General features: G+C 30.3%; 1 protein-coding gene across 3 annotated transcripts in view; it reads left to right on the top strand.

Annotated features, from left to right (window-relative positions):
• The window catches only part of LOC118197706 (potassium/sodium hyperpolarization-activated cyclic nucleotide-gated channel 3-like), an 847,214-nt gene that overhangs the window by 395,421 nt on the left and 428,529 nt on the right, over positions 1-23,264 (top strand). For all 3 annotated transcript variants that reach the window (XM_085815327.1, XM_085815328.1, XM_085815329.1), the window contains exon 2: positions 21,514-22,122. In XM_085815327.1, the coding sequence (XP_085671453.1) occupies positions 21,514-22,122 (609 nt within the window). The remainder of the gene's footprint in view (positions 1-21,513; positions 22,123-23,264) is intronic.

Here is a 23,264-nt window from a genome sequence, read left to right as displayed (position 1 = left end):
AAGAAAAAATAAATGTAATATATTTAAAAAATTCGACAAAATAACTTAACATACATTAAAATGGAATATCATTTCATTAATACATGCGATAAGTTCGCCTTAAAAGATTATATAGTCGGATAGCAATTACATATTTGTAAAAGTATTCAATGTATATTATTTTTTGTGTTAAAGATAGTTTTAATCCAGGACAGTCTTTACCAACTTATAAAGCATCTATTAAGTTACATTATAACCAACATTTACAAAAGGCAATCGAAATGCCGTGACTTTGACATATTTTTAACTATGATGTAACATACTAGGAACATTAAAGAAAAAAAATTCTATTTTTTCCTTTATGCTTGTTGAAAAGTAAAATATTAATAAAATGGTACAACATTCATTCTAGTACTTACAATGTAAATTTACATATAAATTTACTATAAATTTTGGTGCAAAGTTCATTATAAAATGCATTTGCTAATATTTAATAGTTATAGCATTCAATATCAAATCATGGAAATATTAGTAATGATACGTCAGTTGCATATATTAATTTCAATACTCAGCTCAATGCCAAATTTCTTCTATATCTGAGATAACATGTATTTTTTGAGAATAATTCTTTTGTGTCATCTTTTCATTTAAAAATCTCTTTCAGATATATTTTAATGTGAATTATTTTCAAAATTATCCTCATTAGAATGAATGTTGTTCTCTTTATTATGTTTGAAACTGCCGTTACGCTAAAAAATATATTCAGAAAACTATTTATTGCTGAATGTTTAAAATAAGTTCTACTGCTCCTTTTTGACAAAGAGTATACATTTGAATTGCAGTTGGTTTTAATTAATCGTTGGTTGTATTTTTAAGAACTACTTGATAAAATTCAACAAATTAGTTCAATCTATGAGTTCATCTGAAAAACCTAAAATTTTTATTCCAATTCTGTCATGTGTATATATTTCAAGAATGAAAAAGAATTACAAATTCACTATCCAACAATACTGAGTAATATGTTGTTGATATAGCCAAACTTAAAATGACCCATTTTAAAACCAGATTAAATAAATCATCGCGTATTTTCGGTCATCGAATTTCTTTGGCGTTAAAAGTGTCATAGATTTAGTAAATCCAAAGGTCAAGGTAAGCTCAAATATTTTTTTTTCATAGTTCATATTTGCTAAGTTATAAATTTTGCTGATGCAAAAGTTATGTAACTTATGCAAACATATGCTTAGAGTATTTGAACTAGTGTTGAAAAATCACTGGAATTTAAAATGTAATTGACAGTATGCCTTAAAGCTTGTTTTGGTAAAAGCATATTTATGGGTGCCCCTTGGCAAAATTTGGCGATTTTTGGCAGTACATGGATACCGAGTTTGTCCAATTCTTTGACCATGTTATTTTGGCTTGTGTAGCGACGATTTGTGTGCCAAAAACCGCCGCTACACGAAGACAGATTGCACATACTCGGTATCCATGTACACATCGACCTATTTTCACTTAAAAAAAAATCTGTGAATTGTACAAACTTGGCATCGCGCACTCCCTTGACTTTATCCATGTACACATCGACCTATTTTCACTTAAGAAAACATCAGAGAATTGCACAAACTTGCACTCCCTTGATAATACAGGGAGCACCCTTCAATATACTCTAACTGCTGTTTTTCATAAATTAAAACATTTTAGGCATTTAAAGGCATTTATGATATCTTCCTGTAAGTTACAACTAAATGAATGACTCTTAAGCATAAAAATTTCAAATTTTTATGCTTAAGAGTAGAAGGAGTTATACACTTTTTAAATAACAGTGTCAGAAAAATATACTTTTTAAAATATGTAAACCATTGTTTGAAGTATAGAAAAACCTTCCTTAGCAACTATACCTCTTTAAGTGATTATGTCAAGTATTCTGGTGATACAAACATTGATATTAATTATCACTGAGAATCATGCTTTGTGAAGTAACCACCTCCATTAAATATCAAAATTGTACAAAATTATGGAAAAGTTATAGAGTGGTTTTACTGTATACTTAAAGTATATCATATCACTGTTAGATATTGATGATGTAAAAGATATTATCTAATCATAAATATTTCAAGCATTAAATAGCTTAGTGTAAGTCAATAAGTTTTCAGATTCTGACTTTGTACCCTGTCTTTCACTATGTAATATTTTTCTAGCAACTGTGTTAAATACCAGTAAGTAAGTTTGTCTTAAATACCACTTAATGTAATCAGGTATCATCTGTTCTGTCTGTAAAACTTAATCGTAATAAGTGAACAAATGAATATCTGTAAAACTAAAGATGTAAAACTTTTTATTCTATGTAAAAAATACAAGTATTAAAATGTCTATGAGAGGAACATTTAAAATATTAAATCCACGATCAATTTTTGCGACATCTAAGATAGAAAATACCCAAACTGACTAGTTAATTCAGAGGATGAATGCATGTAACATCATTGTTCATGTGTTTTTTAATTGTGTAAGTATTGAAGTTCATGCATTAATTGTTGATAACTATATTATTGGCCTTATATATATATACTTGCATTTCAAAATTTTGTATATTTTGCCAGTGAGCTAAGTATTAAATGCTGTTACGTATAAGTTCATATTATGTGGAAAAGTAGTTTTTGATCTAACACTTTCTGAGAATTTTTTAATGTTGATCATCAAGCTTAAAGCATATGGCTGAAATTACCAGTATTAACCATAATTTAATTATTCTCCTGTTTCAGCGTTTCTCAAACTTTTTTCGAATAGAGATTATGTGAATTATCATAATTTGTGAATCACCTTGCTGCTGTTTCCTTCGAAAGCAATTTTTTAGCATATATTACTACTAGTACACTTATATTTTAATATATAATTAAAATCCGTTATATTTCATAATTAAGTCCATTGAAGAAAAGTTATATTTCTAATATTTCATGATTATTAATGAGAAGGATGATTTGTAATTCTTGCATGGCTCTTCTATATTTGGATATATGATGGTAAGACCACAGTCTTAGTGGATATATGATAGTATATTTGGATATATGGTGGTAAGTACCACAGTTATAGTGCTTTAAATCCATCTTTTACTGCTAAGACTGAGTGGGAAGTCTGTAAGTAGGGTAACCAATCATAAATTTCATAAAATGTCTATCTTACGAGAAAAGGTGATAGATGATTGTCATATGTAACTTTTTAAACTCTGAGATTTTTCAACTAAATTTTTTTGTCTCCTTTGGAAACTTCGGAGGACCATGAGGGCAAGCTGTATGATCCACAGATTGAGAAGTGCTACCTTAATACATTTCAATTTCTAGAGAAATTAATCTTAAAAAAAATCTGATCATTATTAAAACTACTTTACAGATTTATTTTATATTACAAATAAATATAGTAAATATCTAATAAACCTCAAATTATTTTCTGCAAAATGAATTATTTAAATTTGTACTGTTTTTGCTTCAAAAATGGATGATACATGCAATTTATGATTTCATGAAAGGACCAAAAGGAATCTTGTTTGCAATTTAATTTTTAATTTAAAAAAAGATTTAAATCATTTGGAATATGTGCAAGTGCATGCAGTTATTATGAAGAGATTCTAAATTAAAATGTCACATAACAAATTTAGAATATGTTATGTACTTCTAACGAATGTGATTTTTTCTTTATTTAGGAGCCATGCTTTGAATCCTAAGAAGAAGAGGACTGCACCTTCACAACTAGTTATTTAAAAATAACAATAATATAAATTTTACCTATTTTTTATTCTATTTTCCTTTTGGATAGTTTTCAAATAAAAATAAACCTATTTTTTTTCTATATTCTGTGTATTGGAATAAAGAGTCGAAATCCATTGCAATATCCAATATTTTCAAAATATGATATTTTTTGAAATAAAATATATGATTATGGAATATTACGTTAAAATGAAATGGTTCCTTATGTAACCTGTATGTTACACTAAAAGGCTTCATCGAATACTTGTAAAGTAATGAGCAAATACTAAGTTAATATCTTGTGTGAATGAATATTATCTTACAGAATTTTTTATTCCATAAAAATCTATCTAAAAATATAATTTTGTTGAATGAAGATTTAAACATTTTTCCCGAAGATTTAAAAAGTCGTTTGAAATAATGATAACAAAAACATTAATCTGAACCATTTAATAAATGAATAGAAAATTTTGAGAACAATTAAATCATCCACAGGAATTTTGAAATAATCATCGTATTTTTGACATCAGTTAAAGAAAGAAAATCTGAGTCATTTTGATTATAGTGATAAATTAGTTCCATTAATAGTAGGATAGAAAATTAAAATTTTAAGGAGCCATTATGCATTATCAATTTTTCATTAAAAAATTTTTAGTTTATTACTACTATCATATCAATTATTAATGCTGAATTCTTTATCTTCAGTTTTTACATTCTTTTCTTAATTTTCTAGGCATAGCAGAGAAAAATATAATTATAGGATCAAGGCATTTCCAAATACATTATATTTTCTTCCTTAAATTTTTAAGATCATTCTATATTCATCATGTATTATAGACACAGTATCAGGGTATTCTGTTCAATTTTTCAGTTAGAATTTGGGACGAAGTTGTGAAGTCATACCTACATTAAATGCTTGAATTGATTATTTGAAATATGACAAAGTAAGAGAGGGCCATCTGTCCAAGGAAAGGAATATTTTAAGGAAAACTTCATTTACACAGACATTTAACAAACACATTTACACAGGCAAAACATTTACACAGGCAGCCCATTCTCTAGGATTTAAATCTAGAGCCAAATGCTAGTGTTCAGCTTATTGTCTGGCTGCCTGTAGGCAATAAATGTTTTAGTAGAAGGAATACTTGAAAAATTAAATTTAGGACTAACTAATTCTTCAATTTTGTATTCAATGAGAAGAATGTAATTTATTAATAAAGTTTTAAATCTGGGAAAATACCTGTACAACTGTCCGATTAATTAATCTATTATTTCAATTAATGGTCAGTAGCAGAAGAGATTAAAAAACATTTATGCCTAAAAGAATTATATGTTGTAATTAAAATGAATAATGCAATTAAGCATGAAAATAATTTTGGATAACTTGTGATAACTGAATTTAAGTTCATTGTTGAGTTACATAAGTAATTTTTTTTAGAATTTGAAAAAATATTTAGAATTGTTTATTGAAACAATTTCATTAAAATATTTTTTTACTGTAATTATATCCAATTGCAGTCTCTTTAGATTACACTGTTGGGTATAAGGAGAATGATTTGGTTTAGTTTACTTAAGTATGGCAAAGCACACTAGGACTATCTGCCTAAGTGGAGAAATGCCTTTGTGGAGGACTTTCGAAGGGAAACAGACTTATATACATGTTACACATGGAGAAAACCATGAAAATACCCATACAACCAGCCCATTCGCGGGATTTGAACCTCGGACCGAACTACCAGTGTTCAGCGGGGGAATTCTAGAACATTACTAATTTATTGCCAAAAAAACCATTAAGTCTAATACACAAGTTTTTTTTCCAGCTATTTCGTGATGCATATGTAACTTTGAGATGTCTTAAAATTCAATAAAGGAAAGTAATGCAGATGTAAGAAAAACATAAAATTTGAGCTTCTTTTTAACATTGGGAATATTTTGAAAGAAAATGTTGTATATCTTTTAGAAAATCTAAGGTATTTTTCCTTAAAAAAAAAAACTTAATATTTAAAGTTACATAACTTCCCTTTCCCCACAAATAAATAAATGCAGCATATTTTGTTACAAGCAGTAGCTGTAGACATTTCACATAAAACATATGTTCTACATGTGTAATTATTTATAGTAATATTACAATCAAAATATTTAATATTTAGGAATACATCATTTTTGTATTTTGTATAAGACAGATATGTTCTATATGCATAATTATGAGAACTTTTAAGTAAATTATCTGCAACTTTTACATTTATATCCTTTAAAATTTCACATGAAAATACATGTTCTTACATAATCACTTGCAATAACCTTACAAGCAGAACACTAGTAATCTACAAATATTCCCTTTAGTAATTCACATTCAAAAATTACGATCTACTTACACTATTATTTCCTGTAATCTTTACAGATGTTTACATTGGTAAATCACATATGAAAAACATGTTATACTTACACGATAATTTCCTGTAACATTACAGATCAAAGATCTGTAACCTTTACAGGCATATGCTTCGGTAATCAACATACAAAAACTTTGTTATGCCTACAGAATAACTTCCTGTAACATTACATGTCAAACATCTGTAACCATTACAGGTATAATCTCTGTAAAGTTACTAAGAAAATTCCTGTTTTGATTACTCAAATAATCCATGGCATCCCAGTTTCCACGACTTTTCTTAGTAACTTTACAGATTTTTTTTTACAGTGTATCACATACGTTGCGTATTTTGGTGAGAAGAGATGCTGTTTATGAATCCAGTACTTTCTCTGTATTATGCTGTTCCAGATATGTTTCTTCTCATAGCAAATGTTGGGAGGTCTACTGACGTTTTCGGACTTTATTTTTCGACTTTGAAACGTTTGACTATGGCTGTAGTGAAGGAATTTGAAATGCTTATATAATTTTGATGCACTTATTACCACATGGTCTGCTGTCTTCTCTTGTCTTCCACGACTTTCCCATTTTGGATGATGTCGTTGGTTTGCAATTCTAGTTCCTGCAGTTGCATTTATTTGCAGGGGCACGTAAAGGGTTTGTTGTTATTACTTTACTAGAAGGTAAAATCGAGTATTTTGCCGTAATTAATTAAACGTTATATGCATATTTCAGTACATTTAGTTAATATTAGCTCATTAATATGTTTCTGAAGCGTAATTTTCAGTCATATATATATGCTTTACATTCATCTTACATGTAAATCTTTATGCAGTTAATTCAATGGACTTCGATATTTAAGTTATTTCTGCTGGTGATATTATCTTAAATAGCACCCATTATTTATTTGTCAAATATTTATCTAATATTTTCAAGTTATTTTGCCTTTGTTTTGTCGATATTAATAGTGTGTTTCCAGTGGTGTTTCATAAAGTTAGAATACAATATTGCTTGATTATACACTACACAAATTTCAAATAAATTAGGCGCAGCTTAATGTGAGCTCGGTTAATGCTATCATTCGTATATTGTTATCGAAATGCCGTAGTCCCGCCACCTTTTATACGAAAACGTGGCAGATTCATCGTTTATTATATGATCAACAATTCGGTCAAAATATTACTTAATATTTTTTTAACTGAAGTAAAGCTGCCTAGTAAGGGATAAAGACACCAAATAAAATTAAATCAGGTTTTAAATATTTCTGGGTGTCAGAAAAATGCGACCAAGTCAGGGATTATGTCACCAAATAGTTTGGTTTCTATTAGTCAAAATAAAACTGTATCGATTTTTAGGATTATCATATACGGGTTCCTCTTCTTCAGCAGCAAAAACATTTCTGGAAAATTTTTGTTTCCGTGACCTCCTAAAAAATCCTTTGAAAACATCTACGCGCAACTAAAATTGCATTTTTTGCCGGTTTTTAAATTTTGCCCTTGCATATTCTCTTCCAGTGAATAAGAAATGCCCCCCGATTATTAAGATTAGGGATAGAATCGGTACAATGATTTTCAGAAATGTTATACACAGTTAATACGTGAACTTAAAGTTAATACGTTAAAGTTATTATGAAAAGTTCATAATAATGTTTTTGTATTATCCTAATCAAAATTCTGGGAAAGTGTCTATATATATGCTTCCTGTTGTATTTATATTAAATTAGTTAAATTCAATTGCTGTTGTGATAAATTCTTTTTCCCATCGTTTAATATTATCAAAATAGTTGTCGACAAACGTGGCCACATTAAACGGAGTCTATTGCAGTACTAATCAACGTTAAATCATGGATATTTCTTAAACATTTAAAATCAGTTTTTAAGGGGCAAATGTTGTTCTTTATAGTTGAAAGAACAGTTACTTGGAAAATTCTCTAAAATCAAAAATGATACGTAAGAATGGCAAAAAGATGTTTTTCCTCTTTGAAGTTATAATGTATTTTGAATCATTTCTAATTTTAATTACTAAAAATTGATTTGTCCTTCCAATAATATTTCCATTATCATTTTTATTCCTAAGATGAAAAAACTTAAAATATAAACTGAGCAAGAAATCGATAACATCACATTTCGTTTCCAAACGGAGAACAAAAAATTAAAAATACAGAATTCGGGAATAAATGAGCAAATAAATTCTGATGAGTCATCTTACTAAACTTTCTTGGTCAAAAGTTCAAAGTCACGTGCTTATGTTTGAGAGGACTCTAAACCACGCCCCCGTGAGCACCCCCGCTCTCCGAACGGATCGAAGAAAGTCTCGCAGCGCCCCTACAATCTATATTACCTATAACGCATCCTACATCCTTCCTCCACACACAGTCAGCGGCGATGTAGCTGTGGAGCTATCAGTCGCCTATTATTAAGTTCTACTGTGCTACCAGAAGCGGACTATAAAAGAGAGGGGAAATTTTCCGCATTTTGACTGGTATTTTGTTTCTCTGCATATGTGTGTTCGCACAGAAGCTTTCTGTCACTTGGTGTTAGCACAATGCAATTCTCACTTTCTTGCATAGCATTTTATTATTTTTTCACTTTTTTATAAGTGTTTTCCTACTGATTATGCTTTCTTTTGCTAGCTTTTTCACAAGAGTTTCTTTTGCTTTTTTCACTCCACTGCTAATGTAATCAATTCTCAATTCTACTTGTGCAAATTCAGAACACAAGGCTTTTGGATAATACAATCTTGTAATCGATAATAACGAGTCATGAAACGACTTTATTCCCGAGTTGACATTGAAATAGGTCAAAGAAATGAATCGTTTTTATCTTTAAAGCTTGAATCTGAATCCTAACAGCTGTAAGGTTTAAATTTCAACTTCAAATCCGTGAGGAATTTAGAAGCTGTGTAAGTTGCTCTATTGAGCATTTTTAAGCTTCATTTTTAATTCACGTATAGGCTGTTTAAACTAAGTAAAAACGTCGATTTTTACAAAAGATTTCATGCTAATAAACTTTGCATTTCGTAATTAATGATAACATTAAGACTGAAATAATCAAAAAAATTAAATGCTATGCGACTCTTAATTATTTCCTTATTCTGTTTTAAAAATTAGAAAAAAATGAATTTTGTAGTTCCATTTGTGTATCATTGTCAGTTGATATCGCATCAGTAATTTTCCGTATGATTTATGGTACTATTTTGCGACTAGAAAGTGCGCATTTCTTGATACCAATTTATTAAATGGAAGAGACTTAAAAACCTTATACAAAAGATAGAATATTTATAAGAATCAAAGCAATTGTTTAGCCATTTATTTAAAAATAATGATACTGGCACACTATATAAGCCGTGCATGCATGAATAATGAATTATTCTAAAAATTTTCCATATTACGATAAATCTGAATGTAGTACATACGTTTTACATTTTTCTCTCAATTCACGCAATACATTTACTTTATTATTTGTTTAATGGCTGTTATTCTAATGTGAGTAATAAGCATTAGTATTTTTTTCTCAAAATTTAATCTAGTGATGCACATAGGAAAATTCATCAGACATTATACATCAGACATTCGTAACTTCACTTTTCACGCTTATTTTTTTTTTTTTCCAAATATGTTTCTTTTCTTTCCTTTTTTTTCATTCTGCCTAGGATTAATTTCTCAATGTTTTCTTCGATTATATGATATATTTTTTAAAAAGTGAATTAACGTACATTTTATAATCATACTGGAAAAGTGAAACTTGTTTTAAATATAACTATTTAACTAATCAAAGTATTCGCTAATTCATATTTCTCCTGCAATTATGGACTTTGCAAGAATTTACAGTATCTCAGTTCCGGTAATCCTTATTATTTTCTTTTTTTAAATACAAAACTTAAAATCTATCCGAATACAAAACAATACAAATAATGCAGTATACCTACACTCTGCCAGTTACAACATTTCAGCTTTTAAAACATGCGGGAAAAATTTCTGATGATTTGTTGAAATCTGTATCAGTGCAAACGATTAGCTAAGTGATAACTAATAGGTAACGGATGTAAAAGAAAATACAACCGGAATAATGATCAATTACATTCTAAAGACAAAAGATCAGATATAATTTTTCACATCTCCTCATAAGAAAAGTGAAAAACTTACACCTACCATCATATAATACGGAAGTGTTTGCCTTATGCGTAATTCTTTAAAATAGCTTTTTACTGGCATTAAAAAACTCCCTTATTTTCAGGTGTTAAATAACGTTAAAAAGATATATCATAAATTAAGAAATGACTAAGGTGATATTTTGATATATCTTAGATGCTTTGAAAGACACGAATAATTTACATCTTTTCAAACTCGGAAATTCCCATTTAAATTTATAATTGTTAAACTTTCTTTGAATTTTTGATTTTAAATAGATTGTTTTTTCAAAACATTTTTACTCAAGCATTCGTACTTTCGTAGTAATTTATATGCCAGTACATATATTTAAATATAATGAAATTTCTGTTATATTTTAATAAAATAATCATACCATTTACTAAAGAAATTCATTACGAAAACAAATGCATACATTAATTTACTAGTTAGTGACATAAAGTACAGGAGGAGTTGTCTAAAACAGTTACCATGAGCTAAAGCACTGAAGTCTTTTTTATTTTCAACAATTGTAAAGAATTTTTATGCCCTTTTAAATTAAGCGAAACAAAACCGTTGAATTATGAATCTTTCGGAAATTTTATTTCTTTCCTTGATGTTTGAAATCACTAAAATGAACAAAACAGATCTTTTATCAAAAGAAATCCGTACTTGATGATGCCTTTAAACTATATTTCCAAAATGGTATTGTGACTTTTATTTCCTTTTTCCTGAACGCCAGAATTTTGTATGCCTTAATATTATTACCTTTCTTTAAATACTTAGTATTTCTCTTTCACACTGAGCTCGAAAACAAAGAAATAGTCTAAAAAATATTACTTTTCTTCTGCTGCGAATCGCCTTTTTTAAATTTCCATATTATGTCTGTATTGCACATTTCCTTCTGGATGCGTATAAACATAAAAATAATTTATGTATTAAAAATCAAAGTAAACAGAGAAACCTGCAAACTTATTTTTATGTTAGTTAGTTAATTTTTCTGTTAAGTTGGATTAAGACAACAGCGAACAAGTAGGGTGATATTTTTTTTTTTTTTTAATTCTCACTTTTATTACTATGTCAATACCTGCAGCACGTTATCAGGCAGCTATCACACATTATTTAAGAGGCTATTAAATATTAACTTTCATGTGGGAAACTAGTTCGTTTTGATAAATGTTAAGCATGAAGCCGTTTTATGAAACCTTTCTCTGTAAGCATGAAAGGTTTCCTGTCGAAAAATATACATCAAAAACACATTTTAAACTCATGCAGCTTTCTTTCTCGCTGTTGCATATCATGTACGATCCTGTATATTATCGCTCTTATCAAATAGAATCAGTAATGTTCCGTATAATTTGTGGTACTATTTTGTGACTAGAAAGTGCGCATTTCTTGATACCAATTTATTAAATGGAAGAGACTTAAAAACCTTATACAAAAGATAGAATATTTATAAGAATCAAAGCAATTGTTTAGCCATTTATTTAAAAATAATGATACTGACACACTATATAAGCCGTGCATGCATGAATAATGAATTATTCTAAAAACTTTCCATATTACGATAAATCTGAATGTAGTGCATACGTTTTACATTTTTCTCTCAATTCATGCAATACATTTACTTTACTATTTGTTTAATGGCTGTTATTCTAATGTAAGTTAATAAGCATTAGTATTTTCTCTCAAAATTTAATCTAATGATGCTCATAGGAAAATTCATATTTCTATAAAAAATAATACATTTATTTAAGGAATAAGTAACATTAAAAATTAATTACGAAATATACAAGAAATTAAATTATCTTTCAAGAACGACATCATGAATGGAATATCTGTTATTTATTTATTTAATTTTTTTATATAAATTTTGTGGAGCTATGTTTCATCTTGGTACCTATTGATGTGGAAGTCCTTATTAGCACTGCTCTATAAATTTACAAAAGTTTGTTAAATTCTTAATTTCTTTAATTAACATTGACGTCTTCCTTCACAATTATTTTAGTTTTCATTTCTATCTTTTGGTTTGGTTAGAGGTAAGATTTATCGAATATTTCAGAAGTATGTTTGCTCCCGTGTATTGTGATAGCAAGTTACGTTTTCAAAGATTTTGCACGTTTTCTCGTTTTTGGAGTGCAAAGGACATTCTTATCAAATATATAAATGTAATATGGTTCAGTTATTGGCATGCTACTACCTCCTAAGGCACATTTAAATATTACTGTTATTATTAACTGAATATATATGTGGTTTTCTGGTGAATTTTTCATACAAGAGCTAATTTTCAAAATTTAAATAAGCTCTTTAATTTTCAATAATGCTGTTTTTGTATAAAGGAGTACCTTAATGATACATATATTAAGATGCAAAAAATCTATAATTTTTTATATGTCAACATGTACACGTTTAGAACTATAAAAATAAAAGGAATCATTTCAGTTTTATTTAAGACTCAAGCGCAAATATTTCTGTTAGGGTATGAAACATACTGAAAGAAGTTTAAAAAAAAAAATTGTTGACAGTTTCAAAAAAAAATGTTGATAGCATTGGCTCAGTATAATACTATAACTATTAATGCAAGAAAGTATAACATATTACCAGTAATACATATACCCACTTTTTTCATAATGCGTATACTCATTTTTTCCATAATGCCTAATTATGGATTTGGTTATCAGAATTTATAATTCTGTTAAGAAGTTTTATAATTGAATATTCTTATATACGCACAGTAAAATTCTTTATCTTTATTTATGCGCAATCAGTCACAGATCAAATCGAATCTGAAGTTCTATATTATTTTCCGAGCCATTTTAACATCTGCTTTTTACAAGATAAACATCTGTTAATGAAATGCGCACAATTTCCCCTTCATCTAATAAACATGCAGTAGAAAACACTGCAGTTTTCTATAAGAAATGTACTTTAATATTGATTAAGAAGTTTTATAATTGAATACTTTTAAATACGCACATAGCAAAACTTTTTACCTTTAATTATGTGCAATCAATCAGAGACGAAATCCGATCTAAAACTCAGCATTATTTTCCGTGCCACTTTTAATGTTTTAAGTTAAAAATAGGTTACTAAAGTGTGCATAATCCCCCTTTATCTAATAAATTTGCATCAGAAAATACTGCAAATTTTTACAAAAAATGTATTTTGATATTATGCGTACGTCTTTGGATTTTAATCCCGGAACAGATATTCCGCTGAAACTAAATAAATTTCTTTTATGATTTTTCCTCATTCACATATAAGTATTTAATTACTTAAATATGTATTTGATGGTTTAGGAAAACAATACATTACGGAAACAACGGGAAATATTGCTTTAGTATATAAAATTCACTAAAATACTTCTGAGCTTCAAATGAAATGTGAAGCAACACAGTTTCAGATTCATATAAAACTTTAATTGTAAGTTTTTACAAATAATACAAAAAAATTATATGTATTGATTGAAAGCTAATCTCCCAGTAAACAGTTTTGAAATATATTAACTGGAGTAAAAATCTTCCATGTTTTTAAAATTTTTTCTCTATCAATATTTTTATCGATCATTTTAGCTCTGATTTTTATAAAATAAAACAAATTTATGAAAACATTTAAACCATCCGGAAACACTTAGTCAAATAAATTGCATACAACAGAAATGGACGCCACGTATTGATATTAATAGGTAATTGAATTTATGATTTTTTAACTTACATTGAGTTGATAATTTAGATATACATATAAGATCTAAATATTGCCTTGAAATATATAAACTTCTATGATGATTCTATAAATGGGGTTTATAGAATCATCATATAAGCCAGGAAGTAAGTAAGGTCGTTACTGTTTTTAGTTGAGAAAATGTATCTGAGCTCATCTGATATAGTGCATAAAGTGGGGCCTGAATAGTTTTTAAGGAAAATTTCTTTAAGGCTAAATATTTTGTTGGACATGAAGAGTTCATAAACAGCTTTGAGTGTTAATGACTTTAATAGTTAGTTCGGAAACCAATTGTCCCAGTAATTTAGACTCTACCATAAAAAGATGCATTTAAGAATCATGCTGGTTTCCTAAAATTCATCTTTATTTACTGAAATAAAATTTATTTCCAGACGCATAAATATATTAATAAATAACTACGTGACGTAGAGATTAATTTCAACGGTACAGAAATAGCTCTCCATTTAGATATGTAAATATATTAATATATGTTAACATTTATATTCATGTGAAGATAAACAGTTTTTATTTCAATGGCATGAGCGCATTTAGATATACATTTAGTTAAATATTTAAAGTGCAGAACGCCTGAAGTTGTTTTGATTGTTTTTAACAGAAGGCAAATAAAGAGATAAATGTTAGAAAAATAAATTATTATTTAGGTCGCGAGAAACCTAATTTACGCATGAGTTAACGCTAGTGACGGAGAAAAAATTTTTAATACTACTATTATCCGCTTAAAAAACAGGGTTTATTAGGGAACTTCATGGAATTCAAAAAATTCCAGATATTTCGTTTAATATTCTTTCTTTTTTTGCATCATCTCTTTTAAAACCATTTTCAAACAATTAGGTTATCATCATTTTACTGATTCTGATGGTAGTTGCTAAAACTTCTGTGCTTTTTTATGCTTTCTTTACCTAGTATTTTCCATATACTTATTATCTGTGCAATACGCATGTACAAGCTCTAAAAGGTGATCGTTGTAACTTCAATTATGACTAAGTGAGCAAAATGTATCAAGGGACTTTCCTTTTTTCCCTCTGTGGAAACGAATATTTGCATATTTATAATTCAGATGTATAAAATTTTAAATTCTCATTTTATTATCCAATGCACTGGTGTTCAAAATCAAGAGAAGGTTAACATTTGGTTGATTAGCTTCAGAAACGATAGACAGATTTTAATGAAATTTAATTTGGGTATAGGTTAAAAATACCATATAAAAGATATACTATATCAAATGGTACAAAAGATGTACCAAACAACAGTCATGGTACATACTCAAGTTCATTTGTAAGACCGATTAAAGCTGGAAGGTTTGAAGCAGGAATTGTAAAATAAAGCGCCTTCCCCCTCCGAAAAAAATGAGGCAAATATGGGGCATATACCCATCATATCCACCTGTCGCAATGCAAATTCATAGATGAAGTAAGGTAGTTCATAATTTCCTGTTGTAGCCGGTTTCTCTTCTGCAGCAACGTTTTTTTCAGGTCTGTATGGCTCAATCTGGTAGAAGGTGAGCTGAATCGTTCTCTCAAGAGCGTCAAGTTCTCTAAGACGCTGAAATAGTTTTACTAGCACATATTACTGATGATTCAAATTTAAATGAATATTAAAAGTTATTTAAATTTCAGGAAAAATGATGAAACAATATTGCACTTCATATTGCAAATAAATGGACACGCACCAGAAACTCAGAGAAAAATATCAAATTTAGCGCTGGTTAAAATATTTGATTAAAAACTGCCTTTGTTGGATTAAAATGTTGGTATTCGTAAAGCAAAGTTTTTACCTAAATATATTTATCCATGATTCTTTTATTTAAAACCACCACATTCAAGACTTTGATATCTGAAAATGTTTCAAACAAAATACATATAAATCGCTTTCCACTTTTCTTTAAATACCTTTCCTTTTCTAGATTCATTGGTACTTTTATTTCTTCCTTTCATGCCACAGAATGTTTCTTTACATGCTTACGTAGTTTAGACACAAAAGATACTTATTTACTATTCTTACATTTACATTACTCTGAGATATTCCTTTGCTAAAATTTCAGGAAACCTCTTATGTATTGAGGCCAATGCAATCATCAAAGCAAATTTTTGTATTTACAGAATTATAAAAGAGTTCATAAAAACGTATTTCCGTGACCTATGGGGTCTTTCACAATGTTCCACTTCTTATCTGTTATAATAGAAATTGACCTGTAGAACATTATATTTGTCCATGTGGTGTCTTCGAAAAAAAAATTAATCATCGAAATAAATGTTTATGTGTCCTCGAATTGTTTTTCCATCACTTCTTAAATTAGAGTAGGCTCACTTTAAATATGCAGTGCTTTTCAAGTTATTTTCATCCATATACTACGTCGTCATTAGAAACTATAGTGTTCAAACACCAAAGATCGTCTAATCCCATTACTTATGTAAATCAGAAATTTTCAAAATTAAAGATTTAATTTAACTTTTAACTAGTTTCTATAAAATCTCAAAATTATATTTAAAATTTAAAGAAGTAGAGAGTGAAAGTGTTGTTTGATTAAAAGACTCACGGTAAATAATTTGAAATTTTTGTTTATGCAAAAATCTTGCAATCTCTGATTTTACTCGTTGGAAGCAAAACTACTGTATAAAAGAACATACGGCAACATCATTATGTAAGACATTCCCTTGGTTAATTTTATATGATTATGAAAGTTAATTCTGAAAGGGAAACGGAAGCTATTCTTCAAGCAATGATGAATGGTAGAGCAATCTTTAATGGACTAGTCTATTCCACTGGTGAAGAGGAATAAAAGGTATGAATTAAAAGAACACATTACAAATATGAAGGCAAATCCGTATTTAGGAGAATTAACGAAACAAATAAAATACTATAAAAATGCATTTTATATCATCAATTTTACTACAAGTTGTTGTATTGAATTTTTGAAGGATCTTGAGAATAATACGGAGTAGTGTAAAACGTGGTTCTCTACCAAAGCAGTACACTTGCTGTAAGTTGGAAACATAAGATTGAATGGTTGGCTTTCCTTGAGTTTAACAAAACACATGAACATATAATATCTGACTATGGAATAGTTAGTGAACCATTACTGAAACCATATGATGAATAGCATATGAAAGAACTTGACTAGTACAACAAGAGTTGCGTCTACTTGACAGTTCATTTAGATAGGCATTTAGTAGTAAATTAGCCAAAATACCGTGCTAGATTCATGTTACAATCTTATCCACTTTCTTGGCTTCCGCCGCGAGACTGTATAATTTACCTTTTACTGCTCAGCGCAGTCACAAAGGAATTACGCAAATTTTCCAACACAAATAATAATTTCCTAAAACACAATTTTATCAATCTACTGTAATTGATTTCCAAGTTTCTATAGTTTCAATCTTCAATACGTTATTACATGTTTGCGCAGTTTTACATTCAATTTTCCTAGTAAAGCATTTAACAAAAATAATAATGTCAGGGTTTAAATTATTATTAAAAATAAGAATCTGTGAATTTACTTAATAAGACAAACATAGATAAGATTACACATATAAATATATATATATACACACATATATACAGTGGATGGACAAAAATATAGAAACACCTTGTGAAATGCATGTTTGAAAAGAAAGATTGATTTTAATGAAATATGTAGGTGGCGCTGGCGGTTTTGACTACTGACGCCACCTATACAACTTCGTAAATGTGCTAAACAGTTCAGTTGTTGTCGGAGTACTGTTATGTGAGGTTATCATTGCATTATGTCAGAGTTAACAGACTTCGAACGTGGGCAAATTGTTGGAGCACGTATGGTAGGTGCTTCTGTAAGCAAGGTAGCCGAGGTGTTTAGTATTTCAAGAGGTACTGTATCGAAGATTTATTCCGCATATTTGAAAAGCGGAAAAACATCATCTGCTAAATCACAGCGCGGACGAAAGTGTGTCCTGAGTGATCGTGACAGACGATCATTAAGGACAATTGTGACGAAAAATAAGAAGACCACAGCTGCAAAAGTTACTGCTGAAATGAATGTTGTGTTACCGAACCCTGTTAGTACCAAAACAATTAGAAGGGAGCTTCATAAACAGGGAATTGCTGGCCGTGCTGCAATTGAGAAGCCACTCATTAGTGATGCTAATGCCCGTAACAGGAAAAGGTGGTGTTTAAGTCATAAAGGCCTGGACTATACAGCAGTGGAAGCGAGTAATATGGTCTGACGAGTCTTCTTTCACATTGTTTCCCACTTCTGGCCGAATTTACGTTTGGAGAACACCATCTCAAGCCTATAATACAGACTGCTTGTTGCCAAGAGTGAAACATATTGGGGGTTCTGTTATGGCTTGGGCAGCCATATCGTGGTTCTCTGCTAGCCCCATGATAACTGTGTCAGGGCACATGACTGCCAAGACTTATGTGAACATTTTGGCCGATCAAGTTCATCCCATGGTACAAACTTTGTTCCCCGATGGTGATGGTGTCTTCCAAGACGACAAAGCCCCTGTTCACATAGCTCACATTGTCCAGGACTGGTTTTCTGAGCACGAGGATGAGTTGTCCCATCTCCCCAGGCCACCACAGTCACCAGACCTGAATATTATTGAACCTTTGTGGTCTACATTGGAACGGAAAGTGCGTTCTCGTTATCCACCGCCAACATCGTTATCTGAACTTGCCACCGTTTTGCAGGAAGAATGGTATAATATTCCCCTGGCAAACATACAGGAACTGTATTTATCCATTCCGAGAAGACTGCAAGCTGTTTTGGATGCCAACGGGTTTCCTAACCCATATTAAGCAAAGAAACATGTTTTTTTAAAGGTGTTTCCATATTTTTGTCCAACCCCTGTATGTGTCGCAACCTCGCAACTTTGCCCGCTTATTCCGGCGTTAAATGGTTCTTAAGTCCGCTGCCTTTAACTGGCTCAAATTTGACGACCGTTTCCCAAATTAGCATACTAATTAATAGCACTAACTTCCACAGGGCAGACTACTTAACGTCTCTTCTCCGTTTGATCATATTCTAATGGAAATTACTCAGCACACAATATATTTTGATTTGATCGTGTTTAAGAGCTAAATATTTAAATAAGCATGAATTGGAATGATTAAAAATGTTCTTCTTTGTAATTCTGATTTTAAAAAAATCCATACAAATTAAATTAAGGAAAACTAAAATGCGGGGATTGATAAATAATTCCTTTCCTTAATAATTATTAAAAGTAAATAGTTTACTCAGCTAGATTGACGTTTCTGTCTTCGACATACTACTTAAAAAACGATAAGACAACGGTAAAACTTTCATATTTTATCCTCGAAAGACGGCACTTTCATTTTAATTTACCATTACTTAATTAAATTTCATAGCAGAAAATATAAAAAATCGTCTCCGTGATATGTGTTATGACTTCTTCTTGTTATTTAAAAAGGAAATGAATCATTAAGCTTAACATGTATGGCAAATGGCTGCATTCTAACCTTTTGGCTCTATGTCATATTTGATATTTCAGCGTTAGGCACATAAAGTCAGCATTAATGAATAGTTAAAGCTTTAAAGACACTGAAAATTGTTTTAAAAAGAATTTCTAAAACTAAACCTTGGAAAATCTCGGGAAAAGGAAATTATATACCAAATATAAGTATGCACACAAAAAAACTCGTTTAATTAATCATGCAAAGCATTCCAATAAAATGAGAAACTCACTCAAAGGACTGAATAGTAAAGTTAATAAAAGTATGTTTCCAAGGGATAAGATCTACTTATCCCTTGGAAACAGGGATTACACATTTTGCAACACCAATGTTTCCAAAACTGTATTTCAGTTTAAATTAAAAAAAGTAAAGTAAGTAAAGTAATTAAGTAACATTTTCATCATTTCAGAAAATGCGAAGTTCTCGAATTAGCTGGTAGCATAGGAATTTTCTCCATATGTAATATGAATGGAAACCAGTTTTCCTTAAAAGGTTTCCCACTATGGCATCCTTTATTTGGGTAAATAGTGCTTTGCCATGAACTGTTAAACAAACAAACTGAAAATGCAGAGAATACTGATAAGCTTTGGTCATAATTTGTTGTGGTATTGTTGGAAGTTTTATAACCCATGTAAACTTGCTCCAGCAAACTGAAGAGCCGCATGCGGCTCGCTTCGTAAATAAGCAGTGGTTTTATTTATGAAGGATATAATTAAAATTAACAAAAATATCTTAGCGCTACGACTCTTGTTTGCTTATTGTGAGTTATTTTGTTTATTTTATGTACTCTCTTATTATGCGTATAATAATTTCAAAATGCGTACAACGTGTTAAGTAAGGTCAAAGTATTAAACGAAAAACAAAAAATTCCGTTTGTGGACTGGAGGAATTATTTTTAGATTAGACAGTAATTATCGAAGCAGCGAAAAAGACATATACGTCGGGAATATATTTTATCAATATATCATACTCAATAGCATCATTCACCGTTGTTCGACTGCTGTATAGAAGTATAGCAAATAATCGCCAAATGTGCAGTTGTGCATATGGTTAACTTGGAGTAGAGGAACTGTTCAGTCAGGTCACAGCTCATAGAGGTCGAGTTACTTGCACGTGTTCCTTAAGTGTGGAAGGGTAGAATTTTCGGCTAAAATTCCACTATTTTTCTTTTTCGGCTCAAAATAACGACTAAAAGTTGACATCACTGATAAAGTTCATTTCCGACGGCATAAAAAAGAGATAATCCTTATTAATAATACGAGGGAGAGAATATAAGGTTTCAAAAACTTCCCTGTCAAGCGCTCTAGTTCTGAAAAGTTAACACACTAAGTGAACAATCTGAAGATCCCATTTTCGACTTCAATTAAAGATGTAATCAGTTTTAAAGAATCTTTCCTTCCAAAGTCTGTTGTCCACATAAATTTTCTTTATTTAATTCCATACAATAAAATATATACAGAGTCGTGTTGTATTCAAAAACATTACACAGGATATAATTTTGCTGCCTTTTCTATTCGTAACTGCATGCACTTGATTTGTTTTTGTTTAATTCGAAAATCTGATGTCCGAATTAAGAAGATTGATGATAATTCTTTATTATACTTCCATTGGCCGGCTAATATTCATCTGCGCTTCCCCAGTCGCCTTAATGTATGCATCTAAAAAAAGAGAGGTATTTCATTTAAATGTCACTCCCATGTGCTCTCGTAGTGCAAAAATAATTACATAAGTCTCTTATTCAAACATCCCGAGTTTGGCTGTGGTCAGAGACAAAACTTTTTTTTTTTTCCTTCCAGGCTTTTAAATGATTTTATGTTTCCTTTTTTCTCTTCAGAAAGAAAATGAATAAAATAAGTGGCACAGAGTGGTAACCAGTAGCAACGTACAAAAATATCTACTGGTATCAAATTTTTATTAGTTAGTTTTAGAAGAGAAAAATATTATAAAAAATTGTATGAACATTTAATCATCTGTTTCGCAAATCAATGAATTTTCCGTGCCTCTTTCATTTCCGACGGCATAAAAATGAGATAACCCTTATTAATAATTGGAATCGTTCAATTATTTATCATTTTGTTACACCAGTCTTACAATTTTCTTATTTATTGCAGGGGCTCTGACGCAGCTGACGGAGATTCTGTGAAGGGTCGCCCTCGTTCTCAACGTCTGCCAAGCCTTCGCCTGGCCAACGGCCGCATCAGTTACGGGACACCAACAGAAGAAGAAAACCCAACGGAGGTTACCAACAGAGCAAGTTCCAACAGCAATAACGCAACGGGGCCCCCTGGGCAGCAAGGGGGCCCCATCAACCGCCAGGACTCTATAAAGATTTCGGTGGACAATACACATACAGGAACAGACTCTCTTGTCACTGCCACCGACGAGGACTTAGTCAACGATTATATTTCACCCGAGATGAACTTTAAGGATAGCAAAGGTAGTGGTGGGCCTCCGAATGCCAAAGGAGGTGCCACTGGTGGAGAAAATAATAAAGATGAAAAAGATGACGTCAGTCTTTATGGTACTCCCAAAGAAGAAATAGGGCCGGGAATTTCCGAAGCCAAAGCTGGATTCATGAGGAACCAGCTTGAAGCTTTATTCCAGCCTTCAGACAATAAACTAGCTATGAAACTGTTCGGAAGCAAAAAAGCTCTTATGAAAGAAAGAATTCGGCAAAAAGCCGCAGGACATTGGATTATACATCCTTGCAGCAAATTCAGGTATGTTCTTACTTTATGAGACTCATTTCTCGCACTAATTTCCAGAGATTACTGTAGCAATTTAAGCTCGGCTTAAATACAAAAAACTAATTTGCATTCTGGTGAGGATTACGGTAAGAAATTTTTGTAGTAAAGATTCAAAATACAATAATACACTAACAGGATAACAAACATAAAATCTTATATCCTTATTATTTCTCTGAGAGATAAAATGGAAACTTGAAAATAGTGTAAATTTGTGTCACATTTATTTCACGGAAATTCATCTGGTTAAGTCACAAATAACATCGGAAAAGAGACTTTTTTAGGTTCTTTTCGCTAATTATCTTCTAATTGAAATGATGCAATTAAATATTTTACTTTCAGTTTTGGAAAATTCCAATATTGCTCAACCTTTTTTAAAAAGGAATAGAGTATACAAATTTTAGTTTTATCATTTGTATTTTACATATCTCGATGCTAAAATTTCAGAGAAAACTCACATCAAAATACAAATTATCTGCTGTGCAAGGCAATGTCCAACCCAAATAGGGTAACTTAAAAAGCAAAGAGTAATCCATAATACAGGTTGGTTCAAATTTCTTAGACAAATTTTAAAAATGAATCCATATAACATAATAAGCAAAATATTTTTACATAGGAATGTGAGGCAGCAAATGCCATTTTACAATATGAGAGGTAAATTTTACCAGCAATATACCTGAATAGCCCTGTTGAATACCTTTCGCGGCGTTGATATAGCAGAAATGGAATGTATAGTTACATTTTTACTTAAATTGCTCTCAGAATAGAGAAGAAATTGAGGTTCAATAGTGGATTATTTCCAACCGCTTATGCCATCAGCAGACATTTAAGCATTTCCTTGACAAACTGTGATATGTGAAATATTATCCTTCGACATTCTGCCACGGATGAAATGAACTTATTTTTATTTCTAATCAAACTATAAAAAGGTATAATAAACACATTTTTTACCAAACTTTATTCCGTTTTAAATTAATTAATTATTATTACAAAAGTTCCTGTTATTTTTACTGTTATTGTTAGCCCAAAAGAAGCTGTTAGCCTCGAAATGCGTCTTTTCACCAGTCAAATGATGCTGATGCTATTCAGTAAAATATAATACATTTTTCTTTCAAACT

The sequence above is a fragment of the Stegodyphus dumicola genome, chromosome 4 (genome assembly GCF_044657685.1).
Source record: "Stegodyphus dumicola isolate Sdum_Otavi_A_Nest chromosome 4, ASM4465768v1".
Lineage (NCBI taxonomy): Eukaryota > Metazoa > Arthropoda > Arachnida > Araneae > Eresidae > Stegodyphus > Stegodyphus dumicola.
This window is presented reverse-complemented; position numbering and strand designations above follow the sequence as displayed.